At 35.6% G+C, this 25,846-nt stretch overlaps 1 protein-coding gene across 3 annotated transcripts in view; it reads right to left on the bottom strand.

The window, feature by feature from the left end:
- Window positions 1-25,846, bottom strand: part of UHRF1BP1L (UHRF1 binding protein 1 like) — a 108,135-nt gene that overhangs the window by 65,754 nt on the left and 16,535 nt on the right. For all 3 annotated transcript variants that reach the window (XM_044228340.1, XM_044228342.1, XM_044228341.1), the window contains 3 exons: window positions 6,126-6,288; window positions 4,276-4,314; window positions 2,903-2,994 (listed from right to left, as the gene is read on the bottom strand). In XM_044228340.1, the coding sequence (XP_044084275.1) occupies window positions 2,903-2,994; window positions 4,276-4,314; window positions 6,126-6,288 (294 nt within the window). The remainder of the gene's footprint in view (window positions 1-2,902; window positions 2,995-4,275; window positions 4,315-6,125; window positions 6,289-25,846) is intronic.

The following is a 25,846-nucleotide window of genomic DNA, read 5'->3' as shown; positions in this document are numbered from 1 at the left end:
ACCAATATATTTTGGCAGGAAGGGTAGTGAAAGTTTGTCCAACTGACACATTACTTCAATTATTATCACTACGACCATTATTCCTAAATCTCTCTCTATCCAGATCTCTCCCTAGAACTTCTAAGTGTTAAAATTCAAATGTCTACCAGAATTTACATCAGGTTGCCTCCCATACATTTCAAAGCCAACATGTATAAAAGTGAACCCATCATTTTTATTGATCATGTACATCCCTCTCCTAGACCTGATGCTAAGCTTCTTGATTTACTATCTTACTGAATAAATTATCTAAACTTCCTAATCCTCAGATTAGGTACTACTTTGCATATTACATGTGGGTTACATGAAATAATGCATATGAACCAAAAAGCCCATCTCTTCACTCATGATACTTTATGAAATGTTACTATTATTCACGGTATTATTGAGTCCTAAAGAGGAAAAACTCATTAGCATCCCAGGGAGAACCTCCTTTAGTCCCAAGGACAAATACTTGGTCACTTGGCTAGAAATATTCTTGGAGTTGGAAAGAATATATTACTCTATAATTATCTGGCAATGCCCCCTGGAATATCCAATCCCATCTGTTCTAACTTGTGCATTAAAAAGTGTTACAGTTGTATTGGATGATTTACCGCCAGAGGGATGAAGCCTGAATCAATGACTAAAGTCTACAAGTTTCCGGCTATGTCATTCATTATAAATTTAAAAAGTGAAATTCTAGTTTTCAAACAAGTCTCTACACATGGGTGTAGATCTCTATATGAAGTGATAAAATCAAATTTCTGAACTTACAAATTTACTAGATCATTAATCTATGGGAACATAATCAACTGATAGGTCCTGCACTGAAGAAGGTAAGGCCAGCTTGTTAAGTATTAATTTCCCTGTATTTTAATCTTATAGAGACAAAATAAAATAGATCAGAGTTTCTCCAAGTTGTATAGGTATAATGAACTTTTTAAAATACATAATTACAGGGGCGCCTGGGTGGCTCAGTGGGTTAAGCCGCTGCCTTCGGCTCAGGTCATGATCTCAGGGTCCTGGGATCGAGCCCCGCATCGGGCTCTCTGCTCGGCGGGGAGCCTGCTTCCCTCTCTCTCTCTCTCTGCCTGCCTCTCCATCTACTTGTGATTTCTCTCTCTGTCAAATAAATAATAAAAAAAAAAAAAAAACATAATTACATTCTTGGTAACTATTCTAGACTTCGAGAATCATAATTTCAAAAAAAGGAACCTAAAAGAATATAGATTTAATAAGCACCCTAAGTGATTGCTATAATCAGGCAAGTCTGGAAACTGTGGAAACAGATTAACCATACGGCCATACATAAAAACCTAAGGATTATCATCATTATGATTACAAAGCCAAAATTATAAAACTTATTGGTACTATAAAAACGTGAGTTAGGAAGAACATTATCAACAATTCCAATTTTCCTAATCTTCTTTTCTACTTTCAATAATCTTATAAACACCTACACTTTTTCTACTTTTTTGACTCTACCCAACTTGACCAATGGCCTCAATCTACTCTTATCACACAAGAAATTATAATTTAAACCTTAAAATCTCAAATTGCTGGCTGATGGATAAACTGCAAAGAAGTTACTGTTCCCCAGTCACTATTACCTGTAGGCCAAATATAAACTATACAGCTGATAAATCTGGCCTTCAGTCAACTCCTAGCAGTGGTTTGTTGGATCATCATTGGATTCCTATGTGTGGCACTAACGATCAGGCTATAGATATTCTCACAGAAAGCACTAATGTAAAGGTAGTTCCAACCTTGGTGAAAGAGGAAGTGTGTGTGTGTCTGTGTATCCAATGTATATATTCATTCTCTTTTTTATTGTTTTAAAGATCTTATTTTTAAGTAATCTCTACACCCAACATGGGGCCCTAACTTATAACCCTAAGATCAACAGTCACATGCTCTATCAACTGAGCCAGCCAGGAACCCTGTGGAGAAGAGTTTTATCATTGGTTTAACACAGCACCCAGAATACTGTAAAATGTTCAGGGCTGCCATGTTCTACAACTTGAGAAGGCACTGATCACATTAAATCTATATGAACATTTTACACAGACAAAAAGTAGTACAGAAATTCTGCTTTAAGGAAATGATATGAGACCCAAATTGATGATATGAGACCCAGTAATAAACAGGTAATTTTCTAAAGATCTATTTTTTTAAGGGGCACCTGGTTGGCTCAGTTGGTTAAGCGTCTGACTTCACCTCTGGTCACGATCTTGGAGTCCTGGGATCCAGCACTGCATCAGGCTTCCTACTTAGCAGGGAGGCTGCTCGCTCCTCTGCTCCTTCCCCTGCTTGTGCCCTCATGTTTGCTTCCTCAAATAAATAAATAAAATCTTAAAAAAAAAAGGATCAATTTTTTTAAGATCAAATTTCTCAAGAAAATTTTGCAAAATGGTTCCCATGCTTCTACTTTCTTAGCATTTGATTTTTGTCTATCAAAATCCAATGTGTATGAACTGTGAACATTCTATATTTAATGAATTTTAGGATAACCCAAAAGGCCTATAATTTTTTAAGGCATCAATTTAACCCTTAAAAGTCTTTCCACTGATGCATAGAATAAATGATAGACAAAGAAACTATTAAGAAATTAAGAGACTATCTGATTTATAAAATGCTTTTAGTTCATCATTACTATTTAATATCAAGGAAAGCAAGATGAATAAAAGAAGCTAAAAATCAATTCTACTACTCTGGCAACAAAATACCAAAACTGCAAAATGTCTGATGGGAAAAGAGGACTGAAATAGAAACTGTCTGAAGTTAGGAAATTTTATTTTATGTTCCATTACTACAGATCACAGAGCTGACTACAGAAAAGAACTCCCTTTGCAAGTCATGCAGATTAATGGAAATAGCTTACCTTTGTCCTGAAGCAGTTGCAATTGGTGATGGGCCATTAGGGTTTCGTGGTTCTTCACATGTACTCATTTCCATTATTACTTTATCCAGGGACTAATAAAAATAGATTAAAAATGTAAAAAATTAGATATTTTATGAAAATATCATGTAACACTACTTTCTTTTTCATTTCTTTGGGAACAACATAAACAGTTAAGTAAGCAGAATCACTTTAAATCTCTCTAAAAGTCTAAAAAGACAAATACCAAAACAGAAAATGTGCTCAGTCCTTTCTCAAGGCACTTACTATCTGATGAAAAAGCTGTGCGTATATAGGAATATGAAACAAAAAAAAAATTACAAGTAGCCTTATGCTGCTGAAATCAGATTTTACAGAAACTCAATCTCTAGTCCCAAAATGTATGATATTATTAATTGCTAAATGAGATTATATATTAATGAATGGGATTTAAGCACCTGTAAAAGCTTATCCCAATCTAAGACTTGAGATTTAAGACAAACAACAGTGAAAAATATGAAATATGCAAGAAATGTGAAAAAATAAGCACTGCCATAATGAAAAAAATTTCTTTCAAGGTAACAGGTTTGAAGATCAAATGTCCTTAGTAGTCATCTTTATTCTCTATTTTAAAAAAGTATTTATTTTCTGATATTGTCATTTACTTGTTACTGGTCTCTTCTATAAAAACATCAAGTTCCCTCAGAGCACAGGGAACGTGCTCAATAAATATCTGTGGAATGAATGAATCAATAAAATGACCAAATGACCGATCTTTCTTCAATTTTCCTTAAAAAAGGAAATACTGGGATGCCTACGTGGTTTAGTCAGTTAAGCATCTGCCTTTGCCTCAGGTCATGATCCCAGGGTCCTGTGATCAGCCGCCTGGGCTCCCTGCTCAGTGGGGAGTCTGCTTATCCCCCTCATTCTACCTCTCCCCCCCACCCCACCCCCGCACTCCTCTGTGTCTGTGCGAGCGCATGGGCGTGTGCACTCAGTCTCAAATAAATAAATAATAAACTCTTAAAAAAAGGAAAGTATATTCAGGTCCGTATTATTTAATTTAGTAGATCAATAAAATCAGAAACACAGAAGGTTTGAATTAAATGTTACTAAAACTGTCATAGTATGTCAATAAACAGCTAAGTGACACAATAAAAATATACCAACTTAGAACATAATACAAGACCCTCCCATTTTAAAGTTCACTCTTTTCATTTAAGGGCTGAAAAAACTAAGTACCATCCAAATAAAATGAAAGCCAATTTGTAGAAAAGCCAGAATATTGTGTTTCTATGAAATAAAAGATTAATACAAGCAGAGCAGTTAGATGATATCCATATATAAATGTTTATTTGAGGCGAGTCAGAACTCACCAAACAGATGGGATGTGTTTTCAATTTTGTCCATGGAATCTACCAAAAAAACAAACAAACAAAATTTTTTTCTTTAAAATCAATCTTTAAAAAATAATTTAAAACAGCAATCAACACAGATGCTCTCTAAATATAGTGACAGACATACCAAATTTTATCAGATGACTTTTTCTCAAATTGCTAAGTAATTAACTGAGCAACTCATTTAGACTCTTACAATCAGATGTACCTATTTTGTATAAGAAAAGATTACTAATCATATTTTCTTAGTCATCTTTTAAAATAAGAGTTTTAGGCCCTCATAAGTTTCTTTTTCCCCAGACTTTTAAAACACATTTTAACTTCATGATTGATTGATTTAATTTTACAGCTCCATGCTGACCTATGGCTTGAAGTCACAACCCTAAGATTAAAAGTCACATGCTCTTCTGACTGAGCCAGCCAGGAGTCCCTTAACTTTGTAATTTAAACTAAGATTTCCCAGCAGAGCATAACCAGTCTTATATTTATTGAACGGTTTTTTAAATTCTAAAATTCTGACCATGGGGGGCCTGGCTGGCTTCATCTTAGAAGAACATATGACTCTTGATCTCAGGGTCATGAGTGCAAGCCCCATGTTGGGTGTGTATATTACTTAAAAATAAAGTCTTAAAAAAATTGTTTTTAATAAAATAAAATTCTGACCAATCTTTTTATAGATACAAAGGTGAGGTCACTCATGGAAAATGTAGGCAATATCAAATAATAATATTCAAACATACACTAAAAAGTCACATCTTTATAGACATTCGGGTTAAAGGTGACCATTGCACAATATAGGAAGCTTCCCATACTCTTTTCTTTGGAGTCCAATTTTAATTTTATGAAACAGATTACTCATGCAGTACTTCTACTGAGAAGACTCTCAAAAACACTGGTCTTTAAGAGTAAGAAGTGATACGACAAATGACTAGAGTCAAAAGTATGCAGGAATAAATTTTAATAAGGAATAATAATAAAAAACAAGAATCTTTGAGGAAGAAACAAATGAGGAAAAGAAATAAAATTTCAAATAAAAATACAATGTACAGAATAAGATAAGGATTTATGTTTTCATATCTTTATTTGAAATCATGTTTCCTTACTACAGATTTAAACTGTCCCTATTAACAATAAATCCTATGAGAAAGTATCTTTGAATATACACCAAATTTAACCAATTATCTTATTAACTACCAATATTTTATTTTAATGTTAAGACTAAACTTTAGGGGCGCCTGGGTGGCTCAGTGGGTTAAGCCGCTGCCTTCGGCTCAGGTCATGATCTCAGGGTCCTGGGATCGAGTCCCGCATCAGGCTCTCTGCTCAGCAGGAAGCCTGCTTCCCTCTCTCTCTGCCTGCCTGTCCATCTACTTGTGATTTCTCTCTGTCAAATAAATACATAAAATCTTTAAAAAAAAAAAAAAAAAGACTAAACTTTAAACAAAAATTAAACTATAAATTAATTTGGGAGAAGGGTGGTGGGGTTATGGACATTGGGGAGGGTATGTGCTATGGTGAGTGCTGTGAAGTGTGTAAACCTGGCGATTCACAGACCTGTACCCCTGGGGATAAAAATATTTTATATGTTTATAAAAAATAAAAAATTTTTTAAAAATTATAAATTAATAATATATTAACATATGACTTCAATTAAATTTATCTAGCACACATTCATGCAATTACCTAGACATACGTATCTGTCTTCTTAAATTATATTAATGCAAATGCCTTTTTAAAGAACCATCTAAAACAAAATATTTTAAGCGATAGAAATGAAATAAAAACTGAAAACAGAAAATGCTTTCTTTCCACAGATATCCAAGTCTTACCCTAATAGATGCTTTATTACAAAAAACTTTGTTGATAGCAAGCCATGTCGGCAAATCCAACATATTCTGGAGCACCTCTTCATCCAACTCCAAATTCTTCAGTTCACCTTCTCCTTTGAGGGTACTTAGATTTATCTTGTCAGGAGATAAATTTTTAGTAAATCTGAAAGAGAATATATATTGACATTCATTTTAGTGTCAGTTACTGTACCCCATTCTTGCAAATATACAAAGCATGAAAAATGTAATAGCACAAAGAAACACAAAACTTCAGGCTCTATTTTTAATCCATGTTTTTCAATGAGGTTTTGTTATTATTGTTTTGGTCTCTCTTATCTATAGCACTCTTACATAAAGCCTACAGTGTTTTTAGCATATATTTGAATATCATATTCCCACATACATAAAACTCTGGTTCTTACTGCCTTTCAAATTTATGAATATTTAAGTAACATCCAGTTTTTTCCAGGTACTTTGCAAGGTAGTGAAGATAAGACCATCCCATAACCATGTTTTGTTCATTTTCCTAAAGACCACATCACAAAAAGGGATATTTCTATTTACTAACCAACCTACCAGGAAGGTTAAGGGAAAGGGGACCCTTTAGAAGTGCAACTGCTACCCATTCATCATCCCAAGAACAATATCAAAGGATATTAGTACTCCTTTTAGAATCATCCAGAGATTCCCAGCTTCAGAAACTGATCCAGATTGAAGAATAAATTAGACTACACAAATCTTTTTTTAAAGGTCTCTGAGGAAGGGGGTTATGCAACTCTACTTGACAGGCAATCTTGGTGTTTTCTACATGAGACTGAAAAATACCAATTACTTATAATCCTGAATTGGATGTACAAATACCATTTACTCCTTTCTGTAAGAGTTAAGATAAATGAAGTATAAAGTATTTAGTAAAAGTGTCAAAAATCACATGAGAGACTAGATCCTAAATTCTAATTAAAGAACACAGATTCCCTATGGTGAATGAAAAATGAAAATTCTTAAACTTAAGAAAAAAGACTGGAAATAACAATAATAGTTAAAACAATACTGGACGTTTTCCAAGGGCTTAATGTGTACCAGGTTCTTTGTATACAAGCATTACTACTTTTTCGAATTCATATGATAAACCTTTAAGGTCAATACTATTTTTATTCCCACTGTTTTGATAAGCAAACATAATGAGAAACTAACTTAACTTGCCCAATATCACTAATTGGGCAAGTGATAGAGAGTGACAGATAGATATTGTCTCCAGTAGAGACAATAACAGTAATAATAATAAATTATGCATACACATTAAAGTACTGCCAATTACTTTAGTTTATTTGATCCTTACAACAACCCTAGTTCTTCCCTTTTGCAGAAGGGAACAGCGGCCAAAATGAAGTTCAATCCCTTTGTGACTTCTGACCAGAGCAAGAACCATAAAAGGCATTTCAATGCAGCTTCACAGGAAGATTATGTCTTCTTCCTCTCTTTCCAAAGAGCTGAGACAGAAGTACAATGGTCAATCCATGCCCATCAAAAAGGAGAATGAAGTACAGGTTGGGCAAGAACACTGTAAAGGTCAGCAGATTGGCAAAGCAGTGCAGGTTTACAGGAAGAAATACACCATCTACACCAAATGAGTAAAGTGAGAGAAAGCAAACAGCACAACTGTCCACGTGGCCATTCGCCCTAGCAAGGTGGTTATCACTGGACCAAAAGTGAATGAAAGCTACAAAGATCCTTGAATATAAAGCCCAAACTTGCCAAGTAGGAAAGGAAGGGGCAAATATAAAGAAGAAACAACTGAGAAGATGCAGGAGTAAAGTAACATTATATATAACTTTAAATAAAAACTGTTCAAATGAAAACTATAAATAAATAAAACAACCATTAAAGAAAAAAAAAGAAAAACTTCTAACTTCGCCCAGGAAGTACTTTTTTTTTTTTAAGGATTTTATTTATTTATTTGACAGAGAGATCACAAGAAGGCAGAAAGGCGACAGAGAGAGAGAGAGAGGCGGAAGCAGGCTCCCTGCTGAGCAGAGAGCCCAATGCAGGGCTCGATCCTAGGACCTTAAGATCATGACCTGAGCCAAAGGCAGAGGCTTAACCCACTGAGCCAACCAGGCACCCCGTAAGTACTTTTTTCAAAAATAAAACTATTGACAAAATTAACTACCAGTTAACAAGAGTTATCAGCCAGTCTTTTACCTTTTTTGAAACTATTAAAGTAACAAAATATACTGGTTATTTACATCAACAAGAGTATCAATAAATATACACATGCTTCATTTCATGCTTTCTACTAACTCTACACCAGAATTTCTTGAGCTGTATTTTATCGGGATTCATATCTTCTCACAGAAGGTCAACTGAGAAACGCAGAATTTACATTTAACCCATATTTGACGTGTGGATGCTGGGTTGTATTATACTGACCACCAATAAATATGTATTATTGGTTTAATACTATGACGTTTCCTGACAGCCTTTCCCTTCTAATCATAAAGGAATGGCCTACTACCTCAAGGCAGATTATTAGAGCTAGAAGGGCGCATTCACTAAGTACTTACTGAGAATTCACTATTCAGACACATACACTGACAAGCAGTACACTTAAGAAGTGTAGCAAAACAGTAAGATGGCAGGCATAAGCAGAGAACCTTTTAATTTTTAGAAGGATGGACAGAGAAACCCTCAGTGAAAAGATGACATATGGGCAAACATCTGAAGGAAGTGAAGGAGGTAGCTATTACAAACATCTAAGAATACTCTAGACGAAGGAAAAAGAAGGGTAAAAACATGAGGTGAGAAAATGCTTGGTGTATCTGAGGAACAGTAAGAAGGTCAATGTTGGCTGGAGTAAGTGAGCAGAAAGGCAAAGGAAATGAGATTAAGTTAGAGAAATAATGGGGCCAGCTCACGCAGGACCTTTAAAACCACTCTGAGGACTATGGCTTTTACTCTAAGTAAAAATAAGAGTGATTAAAGATGGTTTTAACTAGAATAGGAAATTTTTAAAGATTCATTCATTTTTTATTCGGAGGGAGAGAGAGAGCACAGGGAGACAGAATCTCAAGTAGACTCCATGCTGAGTGTGGAATCCAACACAGGATTTATCTCAAGACCCTGATACCATGACCTGAGCTGAAATCAAGGATCAGATGCTCAACTCACTCAGCCACCCAGGCGCCCCTGGAAACTTTAATTTTCAAAGGTTCACTCCATTGAGACTATATAAAAAAAGGAAGGACATAGAAGCAGGCAGTCCATATACGAAGTTACTGCGATAATCCAGGTGCTGCCCTGGATCAAGATGGAAGAGTAAAAAGTGATAGAAAAGCAATAGTCGAGATACATTCTGAAAGTAAAGCCAACAGGATTTGATTGTACAGAATGACATCAAGGATGACCTGCAAGGTTTTTAGTCTGAGTAAACGGAAGGACAGAGTTACCATTTACCAGGGGTAAAGAAACAGAGGGAGAAATAAGTCTGGAATTGAGGATCCGAATTTAGGATTTGAATAGTTTAATTAAGATATGCCCCTTCAATATCCAAGAAGAGTTGCCAATTTGGTGAATATTCAAATCTCATTCAGTAACCGCAGATACAAATTTGGTCATCACCAATATTAGAGATGGTATTTGTAGTTGCAACATGAAGTCAGGAAATAAATGACTCAAGGACTATGGTCAGAGACCACAAAGAAGGCAAGAAATGTGAAAGAAACCATAAAGGAGATTACAGAAGAAGAAGCAGTAAGGGAGGAGAGTTGCTTTCAAGTTCTGTTTTCTTTATTTTCTTTATTAAGGCAAGAGAACATTAAAGCAAGCTTATATGTTGGTGACAATGATGCAGGAAAAAAAAAAAAACTACTGATGCTACAGTAAGGACAGACAACTCCTAGAGCAAAATCCATGATTAGAAGACAGCAGATGCACTACAGATGAGAAGGGTTGGCCTTGAACAGCTCTGACACTGGAAAGCATGTTAATATTCTATACATGTAATAAATAAAATGAGAAAGAATGAGAAGAGGGGAAGCACCTAAAACTGAAAGTAAACTGAAACAAATGAACCTAATTATACTTCAAAAATACTACAAGCATATTTAAAGGGAAGAGGAAGAGAAGAACAGATGGGCAAAGAATAATCTGAGTAACCAACATTTGACTATATATATTCTTAGTGTTGGGCAAGAAGGGATGTAAGGGTATGTGTGTGCAAATGGGAGGGGTTAGTGAAGAACTCAAAACAACATCTTAACCAGGTATGTACAAGAATGTTCATCTCCGTGACACTTAACAAAGGGAAAAAAGTGAAAGCCCCTAAATGTCCAAAGGGAAATAATCCCTTTATTTATATCATGCTACATACATATCAAGTATGTATGTACTTGTGTCGCCAACCATGTAAAGAAAATGCTTCTATTATGGTGAAAATTTGTGGTTTAAAATTGCATACTGTGATTTCCATTATGTAAAAAGTATATTATAAAATGTCAAATAGCAACTATGGTTGTTGGTAAGACTTTAGACTTCTTCTTTATACTTTCCTATGTGTTTTAGTATTCTAATAATTAGGAGCATATATCACTTTTATAAAGACAAAAGTTAATCAAAAACCCAAAAAGACAGGCCTGGCAGGAGTAAAAGTGAAAGTAACATTAAAATTAATGTCATTAACAAGAAATTCTAACTTCATTTTAGTTTATACCAAAGGGACAACATCATCAAAGAGCATGGGCCTGGGACGCCTGGGTGGCGCAGTTGGTTGGACGACTGCCTCCGGCTCAGGGCGTGATCCTGGAGTCCCGGGATCGAGTCCCACATCAGGCTCCCAGCTCCATGGGGAGTCTGCTTCGCTCTCTGACCTTCTCCTCGCTCATGCTCTCTCACTGTCTCTCTCTCTCAAATAAATAAATAAAATCTTTAAAAAAAAAAAAAAAAGAGCATGGGCCTTACAATCAGACAAGTAAGTCTGAATTCTTGTTTAGCCACTTGCTGTGATACCTCTGTGCCTCAGTTTGCTCATCTATAAAATGGGGGAAATAACATCACCCTCAAACAATTTTAGTGAGGATTAAAGACAATATATAAAGCACCAGGTGCAAAACAGATATCCAAATAAGAGTTCTCTTTTTCCTTCCCTTTTTAAAATTTTGATTATATTATGGACATACTGACTATAGTTTAAACTAAAGCGATATCCAAAGTTCATGCTTATCCAAATAGGACTTCAAAATGGTTAAGTTATAGAGCTAATCTGGAAAACATCTTATATTAATACTGCTCATCTATTAAACTATTTTAAATAAAAAGCAGAAGATATAATGGTAACCTACATTCACAGCTATGAAACAGCTTGTTCCCCACTCAGGGTAAATAGTGTATATATCAAATTATTTATCTTCCATTATTCATGTTAATTAGGCTTTAATTTACATATATTTTAGTTTTGCACAAATGTGTCCCAATCATTTACTAATATAATTATGTTTCTTGCAAAAACAAAACTGGATAATGATTCTTCAGCCACATTTTTCATAACTTAATTAATAAAGGAAAAGCAGACTTCTTTAAGTGTATACTAGGCAAAAAAGGGAGGGAAACTTACAAAAGAGCAGTAAGCGTTGGAAGAGGCACTTTTCTACCTATACTTTTTCCAAGTGTTGCTACAGCTCTGCCGAATAAACTGCCATCAGAAATCCCCAGATAATTGTATTACTCTACTGAATATTATAACTGAGAAGGACCTGATCCTAAAGAGAATAAATTATTATCTGAAATAAACCACTTTCATTTCATAAAGAACCATGTAAAGCTCTGAAGAGTTATATAATCATTTTAAAGCCAAACTTTTAAAAATAGGGCAGAAATTTAAGTCAATGAACTAAACTTCTGAATAATTATTTTTTTTTAACTTAAGATTAAAGAAAGGGGTGGGAGAAATGAAGCATAACATATATACAAAACCAAAGTAGCTGTTAACAAAGACTCAAACGAGGATAAAGGAGAAAGCTGATTGACCTGAATATATGAAAGTTACAACAGCTCAGAAGAAAGTCATACAATATGTAAAAAAGGGCACAACATTTACTGATTTTTTTTATTTTTAAAATTCAGAAACACTCTCTCATTACTATGTACATTATGGCATGAAAAGGGGTTTATTTTAAAATATTTTAATATTTATTATTTATAAATATTTATTTATATTTATATTTATAAATATTTATATTTATATTTATAAATATTTATATTTATATTTATAAATATTTATATTTATTTATAAATATTTGTTATTTATAAATATTAAAATATTTTAAAATAAACCCCTTTTGCATATTATAAAATATTTATTTTAAAATATTTTAAAATAGGGATGCCTGGGTGGTTCAGTTGGTTGGACAACTGCCTTCGGCTCAGGTCATGATCCCGGGTCCCGGGATCGAGTCCCGCATCGGGCTCCCAGTTCCATGGGGAGTCTGCTTCTCTCTCTGACCTTCTCCTCGCTCACGCTCTCTCTCACTCTCTCTCTCAAATGAATAAATAAAATCTTTAAAAAAAATAAATTAAATAAAATAAAATATTTTAATATAAACAAACCCTTCACTCCAACATTAGTACCCTATGAAAAAAATTTTAATGTGGATGTTTATATTTTATTGGTTCAGTTTTACTATCTTTTTAACAATGTAGTAATTTGAAAACATACTTAAAATATGAAAACAGGCTCCCATTTTATCCAAAATCTTCCCTAATTACACGTAATACATGAAAATACATTTACTAGTTTTTTCAGTTATTAACAACAGAAATAGCAAACTAGAGGAATAAAATTTCCAGGCAAATGGAAAGAATGTGTTTGACTTAGATTATGCATTTTAGAATCAATACATAATTATTAGAGTCTAAATTACATGCAAAGCACTGTGCTAAGCAGACACTTATGGCAGAACAAAGTCAGTCCATAATCAAAGATTTATAATTTGCTTAAGGTAACAGGCCACAAATGCATAAAAAGTTAAGAATTACAGCTCTGAAAAAAAAAAAAAAAGAATTACAGCTCTGCAAGAATAAAAATGCAACTTACTAGTCAACCTCTCTATGCCTCAGTTTCCTTATCTGTGAAATGGAGATAAAACAATACCTGCTTTCATGGGGCTGTTTTGGTGAATAACTGGGTTAGGATATATAAAATGCTGGGAAATGACCCTACTACAAAGGAAAACTCAGTAGTAGCTATTACTAATACAAAAACACAGGTCAAATAGGAATATGAACACAAAGACTTGATATAGCCAGTGGTGAAATTTTTCCCCCCAAAAAAGGAATGGGGGTTTTGATAAGGCAGTAAGTATGCAGATCATAAATCAAAAAGCATAAATTTTTTATCTGATGTTACTATAAATTTTAGACATGATTTATTTTAACTTTCATCGGATCCATTCTATAGCTACATCATAAAAACAAAGATAATACAGTTATTTGCTAAAGAAACCTGAAACAGATGTCTCAAACCATCTCTAGGTTATATACACTTAATTGGAGATAGAATTGTAAAATCTTCATGCTCAAAAGAATCCTAACACAGTTATAAACCCTTTTCTTACTAGTTACCTACCTTCCTCTACACTTACCTTTTGCATTCAAATACTAAAACCCTGGGATATTCTTTTCAAAACTCATCAGTAAATATGCATTTCTTGCATTACGCATCTTGCCCTGAAACTGTTTATGGTTCCTGTTATTGAACATGTTATTAAAGATTCACATCAGTGTCTACTATTCTTCTAAACTTAATATTTGGCTCTGATACCTGATAATTACTTCCTCAAATAACAGTTGTAACTAGAAATAATAAGTTCTATCCTGTGATATTTCATGCTCTGATCTGAACTAGATTTTACAGGGAATTTAGCAACACATGTTAAACTGTTTGATTATGAAACTTAGAGTAGCCACAAGTAATCTGAAGTTCCTAGATGGACTTCAAGGGATCCAAGACATTTTATATATTTTCAAATGGGGCTTTTAGAAACAAAAAAGGCTAATTAAGAACCACTGACTTAGGGGGCCTGGGTGGCTCAGTGGGTTAAGCCGCTGCCTTCGGTTCGGGTCATGATCTCAGGGTCCTGGGACAGAGTCCCGCATCGGGCTCTCTGCTCAGCGGGGAGCCTGCTTCCCTCTCTCTCTCTCTCTGCCTGCCTCTCTGTCTACTTGTGATCTCTCTCTGTCAAATAAACAAATAAAAATCTTAAAAAAAAAAAAAAAAAGAACCACTGATTTAAAGAAAAAGGATTAATTTTAACCAATCAGAAAATAAATTACTTCCATATTATAAGTTGGTTTTCAATACTGTTATTATTTAATATAATTGACTTGTTATAAACAAACCCCTCATACGGTGGCTGCCCAGCTACCAATGATTCCATCTTCCCAGAGAAAGGCTATATATACAGGAGAAAAGTGCATACCCAAAACATACTTCTTTGGGTACAGGTGATTGATATAGAAGCTGAAGAGGCATCTAGGCCATTAAATCAGATTCTTTCCTTCAGAAATTTGAAACTACAACACTTAGTACCAAGGTGACAAATAACAAAGGGATATGACTGACAGAGAAACACAGATCCAGTACTTTAGAATTTAAAGATACCATAAAGATTCTTCTCCTATCACTGCTCCAACCTCTTAAATTGGGTCAAATTCACACCTATGAAATGAACTAGTAATTGACATCACTAGCTAGTTTCTCAAGACTGTGCATCCCTATAAAGATTAAATTCTCACTGTATATGAAGAGATATTATAAGAACCAATTATCTTTGCTTAAGCAAATTTAATAGCCTTTGCTTGATTTTATTCAAAACAGTATTTCTAGAAGAAAAAAAAGTACCTTAAGACCACACTAAAATCATACAAGAGAGGATGTTTCTGGAGAGACTTCCCAAAATCTGAAAGACTACCAAGCCCTTTGGCTGGGAACAAAAAATTATTAATCTGCAACTAATTACACCCTTTCATAGTCCATGGGTTTCATCATGCAGACATAAATATCACTCCACTCAAAACTAAGAAACAGGGGTACCTGGATGACTCAACTGGTTAAGCCTCCGATTTGATTTCAGCTCAGGCCATGACCTCAGGGCCCTGCAATGGAGCCCCACGTGGGGCCCTGCACTCAGCATGGAATCTGCTTGAGATTCTCTTCTCCCTCCCTGTCTGCCCCTCCCGCTTGTTCTCTCTCTCTCAAATAAATAAATAAATAAAGAGAAATGGATGAGGCCTTTCTTTTTTTTTTTTAAAGATTTTATTTATTTATTTGACAGAGAGAGATCACAAGTAGGCAGAGAGGCAGGCAGAGAGAGAAGGAAGCGGGCTCCCTACTGTGCAGAGAGCCTGATGCGGGACTCGATCCCAGGACCCTGAGATCATGACCTGAGCCGAAGGCAGCAGCTTAACCCACTGAGCCACCCAGGCGCCCGGATGAGGCCTTTCTAAAGAAACCCATATTCCCTCACTTATTTATTCCATTATCTAACCCCATTTTTTCACCGCAGTTGTACCACTTTTAATCTGGCACTCTCCTCTTGGGGCTACTTGCTTTCTTGCCCTACTCTATCCCTTATTATCTTCAGGGTCAAAAAGTGAACTAGTTATTTTGAAAAATGTTGATATAAGCTAGGTCAAGAAATACACTTTGTTACAGCCTAGTACATACACATACACACAATTCGGATGAAAATTCCACAGAACAATAGTTTAATACAGTCTGATATTTTCAGTTCTATTTCATTCTTTTAAAACAGTGAGTGATCCCAGGGAGCCTGGGTGGCTCAATCAGTTAAACAGCTGACTCTTGATTTCTACTCAGGTCATGATCTCAGGGTTGTGAGACTGAGTCCTGTGTCAGGCTCTCTCTCCCTCTACCGCTCCCCCAATAACATGCACGCAGGCTCTCTCTCATGTTCTCTCAAATAAGTCTTCAAAAAAATAAAATGAAATAAAATATGGTCACAACGTAACACATATTTCACAAGTTAAAACTCACAGCTTAACAAAAATATATAAGAAGTACATCATGACCAAGTATGAAGATTGGCTTAACATTCAAAAATCAACCAGTGTCACACACCATATTAAAAAGTAAAATCACAGGGCACCTGGGTAGCTCAGGTCATGATCTCGGGGTCCTGAGATCAAATCCCACATCCAGCTCCCTGCTCAGTGGGGAGTCTGCTTCTCCCTCTGCCTCTGCTGTTCCCCCAGTTTATGCTCTCTTGCTTGTGTGCTCTCTCTCAAAATAAATGAAACATCAGTTGGTTGAGCAGCTGCCTTCGGCTCAGGTCATGATCCCAGCGTCCTGGGATCGAGTCCCACATCGGGCTCCTTGCTCGGCAGGGAGCCTGCTTCTCTCTCTGCCTGCCTGTGCTCACTCTCTCTCCCTCTCTCTCTGACAAATAAAAAAAAAAAAAAAAAAAAAAAAAAGTAAAATCACATGATGATCAAAATAAAGACATTAAAAAGCACTAGACGAAAGTCAACACCATACATGGAAAAATAACTCTCAACAAACTAGGGACAGAAGAAAACTTCCTCAGGCGCCTGGGTGGCTCAGTCTAAGCAGCTGCCTTTGGCTCAGGTCGTGATCCCATGATCCTAGAATTAAGCCCCACATCAGGCTCCCTGCTCAGCAGGAAACCTGCTTCTCCCTCTCCCACAAGCAGGAACACGGCTTGTGTTCCTGCTCTCACTGTCTGTCAAGGAAATAAATAAAATCTTAAAAAAAAAAAAAAAAAGAAGAAGAAGAATAAGAATAGAACTTCCTCCAAACTACAAACGACATCTATGAAAATCCTACAGCTAAAATCATACTTAAAGATGGAAGACTAGGGGCTCCTGGGTGGCTCAGTGGGTTAAGCCTCTGCCTTTGGCTCGGGTCATGATCTCAGGGTCCTGGGATCAAGCCCCGCATTGGGCTCCCTGCTCAGTGGGGAGCCTGCTTCCCTGCTCTCTCTCTGCTTGCCTCTCTGCCTACTTGTGATCTCTCCCTCTGTCAAATAAATAAATAAAAATCTTAAAAAAAAAAAAAAAAAGATGGAAGACTAAAATGGTTTATCCCTAAGACAGAGACAAGGCAAAGACATCTGCTCTTACCACTTCTATTCAGCATTGTATTAGAAATTCTAGGGCGCCTGGGTGGCTCAGTAGGTTAAGCCGCTGCCTTCGGCTCAGGTCATGATCTCAGGGTCCTGGGATCGAGTCCCGCATCGGGCTCTCTGCTCAGCAGGGAGCCTGCTTCCTCCTCCTCTCTCTGCCTGCCTCTCTGCCTACTTGTGATCTCTCTCTGTCAAATAAATAAATAAAATCTTTAAAAAAAAAATTTAAAAAAAAAAAAAAGAAATTCTAGCCAATGCAATCTAAGGCAAGAAAAAAATAAAAGACATTCTATTTAGAAAAGTAAAACTGCCTTTTTCCCCAAAAGACACGATCATCTGTACAGAAACCCATACAGAACCCTTATAAAAGTTACCAGAACTAATAAATGAGTGTAGCAAGGTTACAGGATATAAGAGAAATATAAAAAATAAAATCAAATGAAGGGACATAGGAACCAAATGAAAGCATTCCCAATGGCTAAAGCTGGAACAATTTGGGCAACAAAATAAATTATTAGATTATAACTCAAAATATAAAATAAATATACATGAATATATGCAGCTATAAATACAAGATTGAATAAATAACTGGGAAAGAAGAGATAAATCTCCCATACAGAAAATAACTTACGTTTTCCCTACTCCAACCTCAGGGAAGTGGAACATAACCCTTCATTCCTTTTGTGTGTGGCTGCTTTTCTTTCCAAAGTATACAGTATGAAAGTGGGCAAAAGAGTAACTTTACAGTGGAGAATCTGACAAAGGCCAACATCAACAATGTTGTACTTTGATACGACATGATAAAAATGGCATTTTGCCTCTGTGGTCTTCTTGCAAAAAAACCTATAACCCATTCTAATCATGAGAAAAACATTATACAAATACTGACTGAAAGACACCGAACAAAATATCTAACCAATCCTACTGAAAACTCTCAAGATCACCAAAAAGAAGGAAAGTATGAGAAACTGTTTTAGTCAGAAGGAGTCTAAAACAAAATGATGACTAAATATGAGATATTCACAATGAGATCCTCAAGCTAATGAAGGACATTAGGTAAAAAAATTGGGAAATGTGAGCAAAGTATAGGCTATAGTTAATAATAATTTGTAAATACTGGTTCATTAATTGTGACAAATGTACCATACCTTATAATATATTAATAAAAGAGATGGATTCCAATGCTATTAAATCCTGTCCTTTTCATTTTTTAAAACAGTCCATGAATAGCTAATTCTTAAAATCTGTTTTTCTCAACCATAGAAAATCTGTCATGCATGCCTTATTTCAAAGGGGTAAATGAAAAGCTCTAATGATTCATGAAAACTGTTTGAGAGCATAATTCCAAAGCATAACACTGGAGTTAATTCTTATTAAGACTATGAGAAGCCTAATAAAAATCTTTGCTACAAGTCTCTCAACCAGTATTATTTCTTGATTCATAAAATTTTTCAGAATTTCTTACATCCAGTTTCTTGTTTTTAGTAACTTAGCAGAGAGTATTGTGCAGGAGATTACATGGCTGCCTCAAAACAGCTACTGAGAGTATTTACGAACCTGCCAATCTGGCATTGATTTTTACAGAGTGAATGCAAACAAGGATCCAAAGCCTATCTTCTTTTCCCACAGAAAAAATATTTTTAAATATTTTTAAAATATTTAGTATTTAGTAAAAGGAGATGTATGAATAGTGTTTTACTGTATTACATGGTAATCCCTCTACAAAAATTAAAAGATCTATAATAAAGGAAAAGATCTATAATAAAGGAAATCACACACACATACATACAAGTAATGGGGGAGATGGGATGTGAGGTATATGAACACGCTTCATACTAGCCTTACTGCCTTTCTTTTTTTTTTTTAAATAATTTTTATAAACATATAATGTCCTCACTGCCTTTCTATCAATCAAAAACTTTTCCGTCCAAAAATATCTTAGTTAAAAAAATCATTTGAGCTGCATATGGAAGGTTTATCCATTTTGTTGTGTTTAAGTTTCATTTAAAACAAGTTAGTACAATAAAAATATAAATTGATTCCACATCCTAAGAACAATAGGAAACTGAAAATTTTAAAGTACCATTTATAACAGCATGATAAGTATGAAATTTTTAGGGATAAATCTGACAAAAGGTATACAAAATCTATATACTGAGAAACATAAAAATGTTGCTAAAATTTTAACAGACATAAATAGAGAAACACATAGGTAGATCAGATGACTCAATATTTTTTAAGATGTCAGTTCTCCTCAAATTGATTTATAGATTCCAAACAAAAAAATACCATCAGGTTTTTTGGTAGAAACAGGTTGATTCTGTAGAGTATCAAACTAACTTTGGAAAAAATGAACAGAGTTGTAAGCCTTGTACTACCAATTTCAAGACTTCTTAAAAAGCAACGGTTCGGAGGGTGCCTGGGTGGCTGAGTCAGTTAAGCACCTGCCTTCAGCTGATCATGATCCCAGGGTCCTGGGATGGACCATACATCAGGCTCCCAGCTCACTGGGGAGTCTGCTTCTCCCTTCCCCAAAGCCCCTCCCCCGTTCCTCCTCTCTCTCACTTTCTCTCTCAAATAACTAAATAAAATCTTTACAAAATATATTAAAAGGTGCCTGGGCGGCTCAGTTGTTTGGGTGTCTGCCTTCGGCTCAGGTCATGATCCCAGCCAGAGTCCTGGGATCAAGTACCATTTTGGGCTCCTTGCTCAGCATGGGGCCTGCTTCTCCCTCTGCCTGCCACTTTCCCTGCTTGTGCTCTCTCCCTGTCAAATAAATAAATAAAATCTTTTTTAAAAGAGAGAGAGAAGAAAGAAAGAGAAAATAAAATACATTTTTAAAAAAGTTACAGTGGGGTATGTGGCTGGCTCAGTTGGTAGAGCATGAAACTTGATCTCACGGTCATGAGTTCAATCCTGATGTCGGACATAGTGGTACTTTAAAAAAAACAACAAACTACAATATTCAAGATGGTTTGAGACTGGTGTCAAGACAGACCCACAAACAATGGAACAAACTAGAGAGTCCTGAAATAGAACCAAATTTGTAGTAAGGGGATTTTCAACAAAGGCAGAAAAGCAAATCAGTGGTAAAAAGATAGGGGTGCCTGGGTGGCTCAGTTTTGATCTCAGCTCAGGTCTTGATCTCAGGATTGTGAGCGCAAGCCTGCTTATGGCTTAAAAACAAAACAAAACAAAACAGATACTATTCTCAATAAACTGTGTTGGAAACACTGTATAGCCACTGCCAAAAGAAAAAAAAACAAAAAAGGATCTTGATACTTACCTCACACCATAAACAAATATTTAAATAGGTCACAGACCAAAATCTCAAAACTGGATCCATAAAATCGCTGTAAGAAAATACAGGAGAGTGGGGCGCCTGGGTGGCTCAGTGGTTTAAGCCTCTGCCTTCAGCTCAGGTCATGATCTCAGGGTCCTGGGATTGAGCCCCACATCGGGCTATCTGCTCAGCGGGGAGCCTGCTTCCCCCTCTCTCTCTGCCTGCCTATCTGCCTACTTGTGATCTCTCTCTATCCAATAAATAAATAAAAATCTTTAAAAAAAAAAAGAAGAAAGAAAAGAAAATACAGGAGAAAATCTGGTGATCTTGAGCCTGTCAAAGATTTTTCTTTTCCTTAAGATTTTATTTACTGAGAGGAGAGGAGGAGAGGAAGAGGCCAAGGGAGAGGAAGAAGCAGACTCCCTGGTGAGCAGGGAGCCGGGTGCAGGGTTCAATCCCAAGACCTGAACTGAAGGCAGACGCTTAACCAACTGAGCCATCCAGGCGCCCCAAGCCTGGCAAAGATTTCTGTAACATAACAAAAAATGCACAAATCATAAAAGAAAAAAAAACAATAAATTATGTTTTATCAAAATTAAAAACCCCACTCATCAAAGACACTGTTACCAAAGGAGAAGCCAAAGAGGGGGAGAAAATATATTTACAAAACATGTTTTAAAAAGGACTTTTATTTACAATATATAAAGAACTCTTACAACTCAAAAATAAGACAACTAATTAATAAAATAAGCAAAAGATTTAAACAGACCCTCAAACCAAAGAAGACACAGAAATGGCAGATAAACACATGAAAAGATATACAATACAGCCAGTCAATAGGGAATTTGAAATTAAAACCATACCACTACTTACCCGCTAAAATGAGAAAATTAAAAGACTGACGATACTGAGCACTGCTGAAGATATGGAACAACCAGAACTCTCACACACTTACTGGTGAGAACATAAAATGTACACTTCAGAATGCTGTTTACCAGTTTCTTAACTTACATATGTACCCATACATAACTCAATCATCCTACTCCTAGGCATTTACCCAAGAAAAATGAAAACCATGTGTCCTCACAAAGACTTTCACACAAATATTTACAGTAGCTTTATTTATAATAGTCAAAAACTAGAAACAACCTAAATGACCATCATCAGGTGAATGGATAAACACATTATGGCCTATTCACAATGGAATATGAATATATTCAGTAATAAGAGAGAAGGCATATGGGGCACTTGGGTAGCTCAGTTGTTAAACGTCTGCCTTTGGCCTAGGTCATGGTCCCGGGGTCCTGGGATCGAGCTTCATGTCAGGCTCCCTGTTCTGTGGGAAGCCCGCTTCTCCCTCTCCCACTCCCCATGCTTGTGTTCCCTCTCTCACTCTCTGTCTAATAAATAAAATCCTAAAAAAGAGAAAGAGAGAGAGAGAGAAGGTATACAACAAACCAGATTAATTGCGAAATAATTATGCTGAGGGATAGAGGCCAAAAGAAGGTATATGATTCATTCATATAAAATTCTACAAAATACAAACTAATCTAAGTGAAATAAAGCAGATTATATAATAACAAAGCATGAGACAGGAGGGGAAGAAGGAGAGGATTACAGAAGGACATGGGGGAATTAAGGGCTTATGCCAAAATTTCATTAAACTGTATACCTTAAATATGTACAGTTTATGCATATAAATCAGTTATATTTCAATAAAGCTGCTTAAGTCATATATAAAAATGCTTATAGAAGACTGATTTTCATTACTTGCATATTAAAAAATAATCGAGCCAAACAAAATATAAATTGAAAATGCTCAATAAAGAAGGTAATTTATTATGAGTACACCTTTTCTCTCTCTCTCTCTCTCTCTCTCTCTCACACACACACACACACACACCCCATGTATATAGGTGAATATATACATCCTAATAAAAAAGAAAATGGACTAGTTAACTTAATAAAGTACAAGGAAATCAGAATTTTTAAGATATCTGAACCATGGCTTTTTGAAAACATTCGTAATTTGCCATCTGAAGATACAAGAAGCAATTTTTAAGCCACATTAAAAAACTGAGTAGATCACTCAGCAGGAGTCTGCTAGGGATTCTCTCTCCCTCTTCTTCTGACCCTTCTGCTCATGTTCTTTCTCTCTCTAAATAAATAAATAAATCTTAAAAAAATTAAAAAATTAAAAACCAAGTAGATCAATAAGCAGCCTTCATACTATCAAAAAATATAAAAGAACTTCAGGATTTTAACACCTGAAAAGTTCCATTAATCCAAAGTCTTCATCTTATAAAATGTGAAGTCCAAAAGGGTTCAGTCAACTGCTAATGTCATATCACGGCAGAGCCAAGACTATAATCAAATGTGTATAGTTTTAACTTAAAAGGTATTTCAATATCGATTACCATTTCATTATCATACTCACTGATTTTCAATTCAACAATATTTAATAAACATTTCCTGGGCATTACAGGAGTATGTGGCAATTCTTATCTTCAAGGAGCTTTCAATGTCAATTTGAGGCTTATTAAACATTTAAGACAAATATTTTCTTCAAAGAAAACTACAATGTTATTGGAAGAAGAATCATGTTTTGCTCACAATAATTTTTTTTTTAGTATTCTCAATTCACAGAGTTTGTTTGGCTTGGTTATTTTTATAATATACATGTAAAGGAAATCAAGCAATCTTGTCTAGCCAGTTTTTTCACACTTAAAGAAATGAAAAGTTGGGTTTTTTTTTTTAAAGATTTTATTTATTTATTTCACAGACAGAGATAACAAGTAGGTAGAGAGGAAGGCAGAGAGAGAGGGGGAAGCAGGCTCGCTGCTCAGCACAGAGCCCGATGCAGGGCTCGATCCCAGTACCCTGGGATCACGACCTAAGCCGAAGGCAGAGGCTTTAACCCACTGAGCCACCCAGGCGCCCCAAAGAAATGAAAAGTTTTAAAGGATGGAAGAAGTTTTAAGTTGGCAGCCTCTGAACTTTGTTTTACCACAAATATGTTTTATCTGCACAGTGTTTTAAAAAACCTGAATTGGGGGTGCCTAGGTGGCTCAGTGGGTTAATGCCTCTGCCTTCAGCTCAGGTCATGATCTCAAGGTCCTAGGTTCTAGCCCCCCATCAGGCTCTCTGCTCAGCAGGGAGCCTGCTTCCCCCTCTCTCTCTGCCTGCCTCTCTGCCTACTTGTGATCTCTGTCACATAAATAAATAAAATCTTAAAAAACCTGAATCGGTGGCTAACATTTAAAATGAGTAGATGTTGTATTAAAATCTGGGTTTCCTAATTTTGTTGAAATATTGGAAGATCTGACACAAATACACATCCATCTTTCATGGCAAAAACTGAGCAATGATTAATTAGGCTCTTGGGTAACTTAGACAAGACATAATTACTGCTTTCAAAAACCTCATAGTTTAGTATTAGAGACAAGCACATAAACAAATCATGACAGTACATTATAGTTTTACTATGTGCCAAGAACTGTGTAACAGGTATTACAATAAAAATGAAAATAGGATAAGATGGAGGTACACGAGATGTAGTGATCATTTGTTAAAAACACTGTTTAGGGAAGGCTTCATGAAGGAGGCCAAACTTGAACTGTGTTTTTTAAGAATTAAGTTTCTGTAGGGTGAATAGAGGAGGACATCTTAGGCACGGTGACAGAATGTTCAAGGCTACAGGATCACATACAATAGCCATGGATGAAGTATAAGGCATCAGGTAGTTTGTAACAAAATGGAATGCCTTTGAAAGATGGACTGAAGCCAGATCACAAAGGACGCTTGCATCCCGTGCCAAGGAATATAGGTTTCATCCTACGCATCTGTATTGTTCCCACAATGCTCCTAAGAAGACTCATGATTCAACATAGCTGGGAGGAGAAATAAAAAGGGAAGATATAATAGCTGATCGCCCTAATTACTGATTCAACTAAATTACTAAAAGGCAATTATAAGCATAGCCGGTCTTTGTTCCATTAACAAGGAGCCCTACTTTTTGCCTATCTTATGCAGTTAAGTTCCATTTTAATATTTCTTTGGACAAAAAAATTCTACTGTTATAAACAAATTTTTTTAAAAAGCCTGAACATGAGCCATTAAAATTTTTTTTACCAATCTTTATGTGATACACCATACATTAACAAAGTAAAGGATAAAAACCATATGATCATCTCAATAGAAAGAAAAAGCACTTGACAAAATTCAACATCTATTTATGTTAAAAGTTCTCAACAAAGTGGGCACTGAAGAAATGTACCCCTCAACATAATAAAGCCCTTAAGACAAATCCACAGCTAACAACATACTTAACAGTGAAAAGCTGAAGGATTTTCCTCCAAACAGGGGCAAGAGAAGGATGGTACTCTCATCACTTTAATTCAACACAGTATTGGAAGTCCTAGCCAGAGCAATTAGGTAAGAAGAAGAAATTTTAAAAATCCAGATTGGAAAGGAAGAAATAAAATTGTTAATCTGTAAATGATAAATTACAATATATAGAAAATTCTAGACTCTACCAAAAACTACTAATGAGAACTAATAAATAAATTCAGTAAAGTTGCAGAATACAAAATTAACATACAGAAATAGGTTGCACTAATAAAGAGTTATCAGAAAGAAGTTAAGAAAACAATCCCAGGGGCGCCTGGGTGGCTCAGTGGCCTCTGCCTTCGGCTCAGGTCATGATCCCAGGGTCCTGGGATCAAACCCCACATCGGGATCTCTGCTCCGCAGGGAGCCTGCTTCCCTCTCTCTCTGTCTCTGCTGCCTCTCTGCCTACTTGTGGCCTCTGTCTGTCAAATAAATAAATAAATAAATAATCTTTAAAAAAAAAAAAATCCCATTTTCAACTGCACCAAAAAGAATAAACTAGGAATAAATCTGACCAGGGACTGAAAGACTTATACACTCTGTAAGACACTGATGAAAGAAATGGAGGATAGCACAAATAAATGGAAAGATATTCTGTCCTTATGGAATGAAAAAATGTTGTTAAAATGTCCATACTACCTAAAGCAAACTACCAGTTCAATGCAATCCCCACCAAAATACCAATGTCGTTTTTCATAGAACTAAAACAAAGAATTCTAAAACCTGCCTGGATCCACGAAAAGACCCGCAAGAGCAAAAGCAATTTTGAGAAAAAACAACGTTAGAGGTTATTATGCTTCCTGATTTCAAATACTACAAAACTGTTAGTAATCAAAATAGGTTGGTACTGGCATAAAAACTTAGACATACATATCAATGGAACAGAAAAAGAG

The sequence above is a fragment of the Neovison vison genome, chromosome 12 (genome assembly GCF_020171115.1).
Source record: "Neovison vison isolate M4711 chromosome 12, ASM_NN_V1, whole genome shotgun sequence".
NCBI classification, from domain to species: Eukaryota; Metazoa; Chordata; class Mammalia; order Carnivora; family Mustelidae; genus Neogale; species Neogale vison.
Note: the sequence above shows the minus strand (reverse complement) of the source record. Positions and strands in the feature narration are given on the sequence as shown.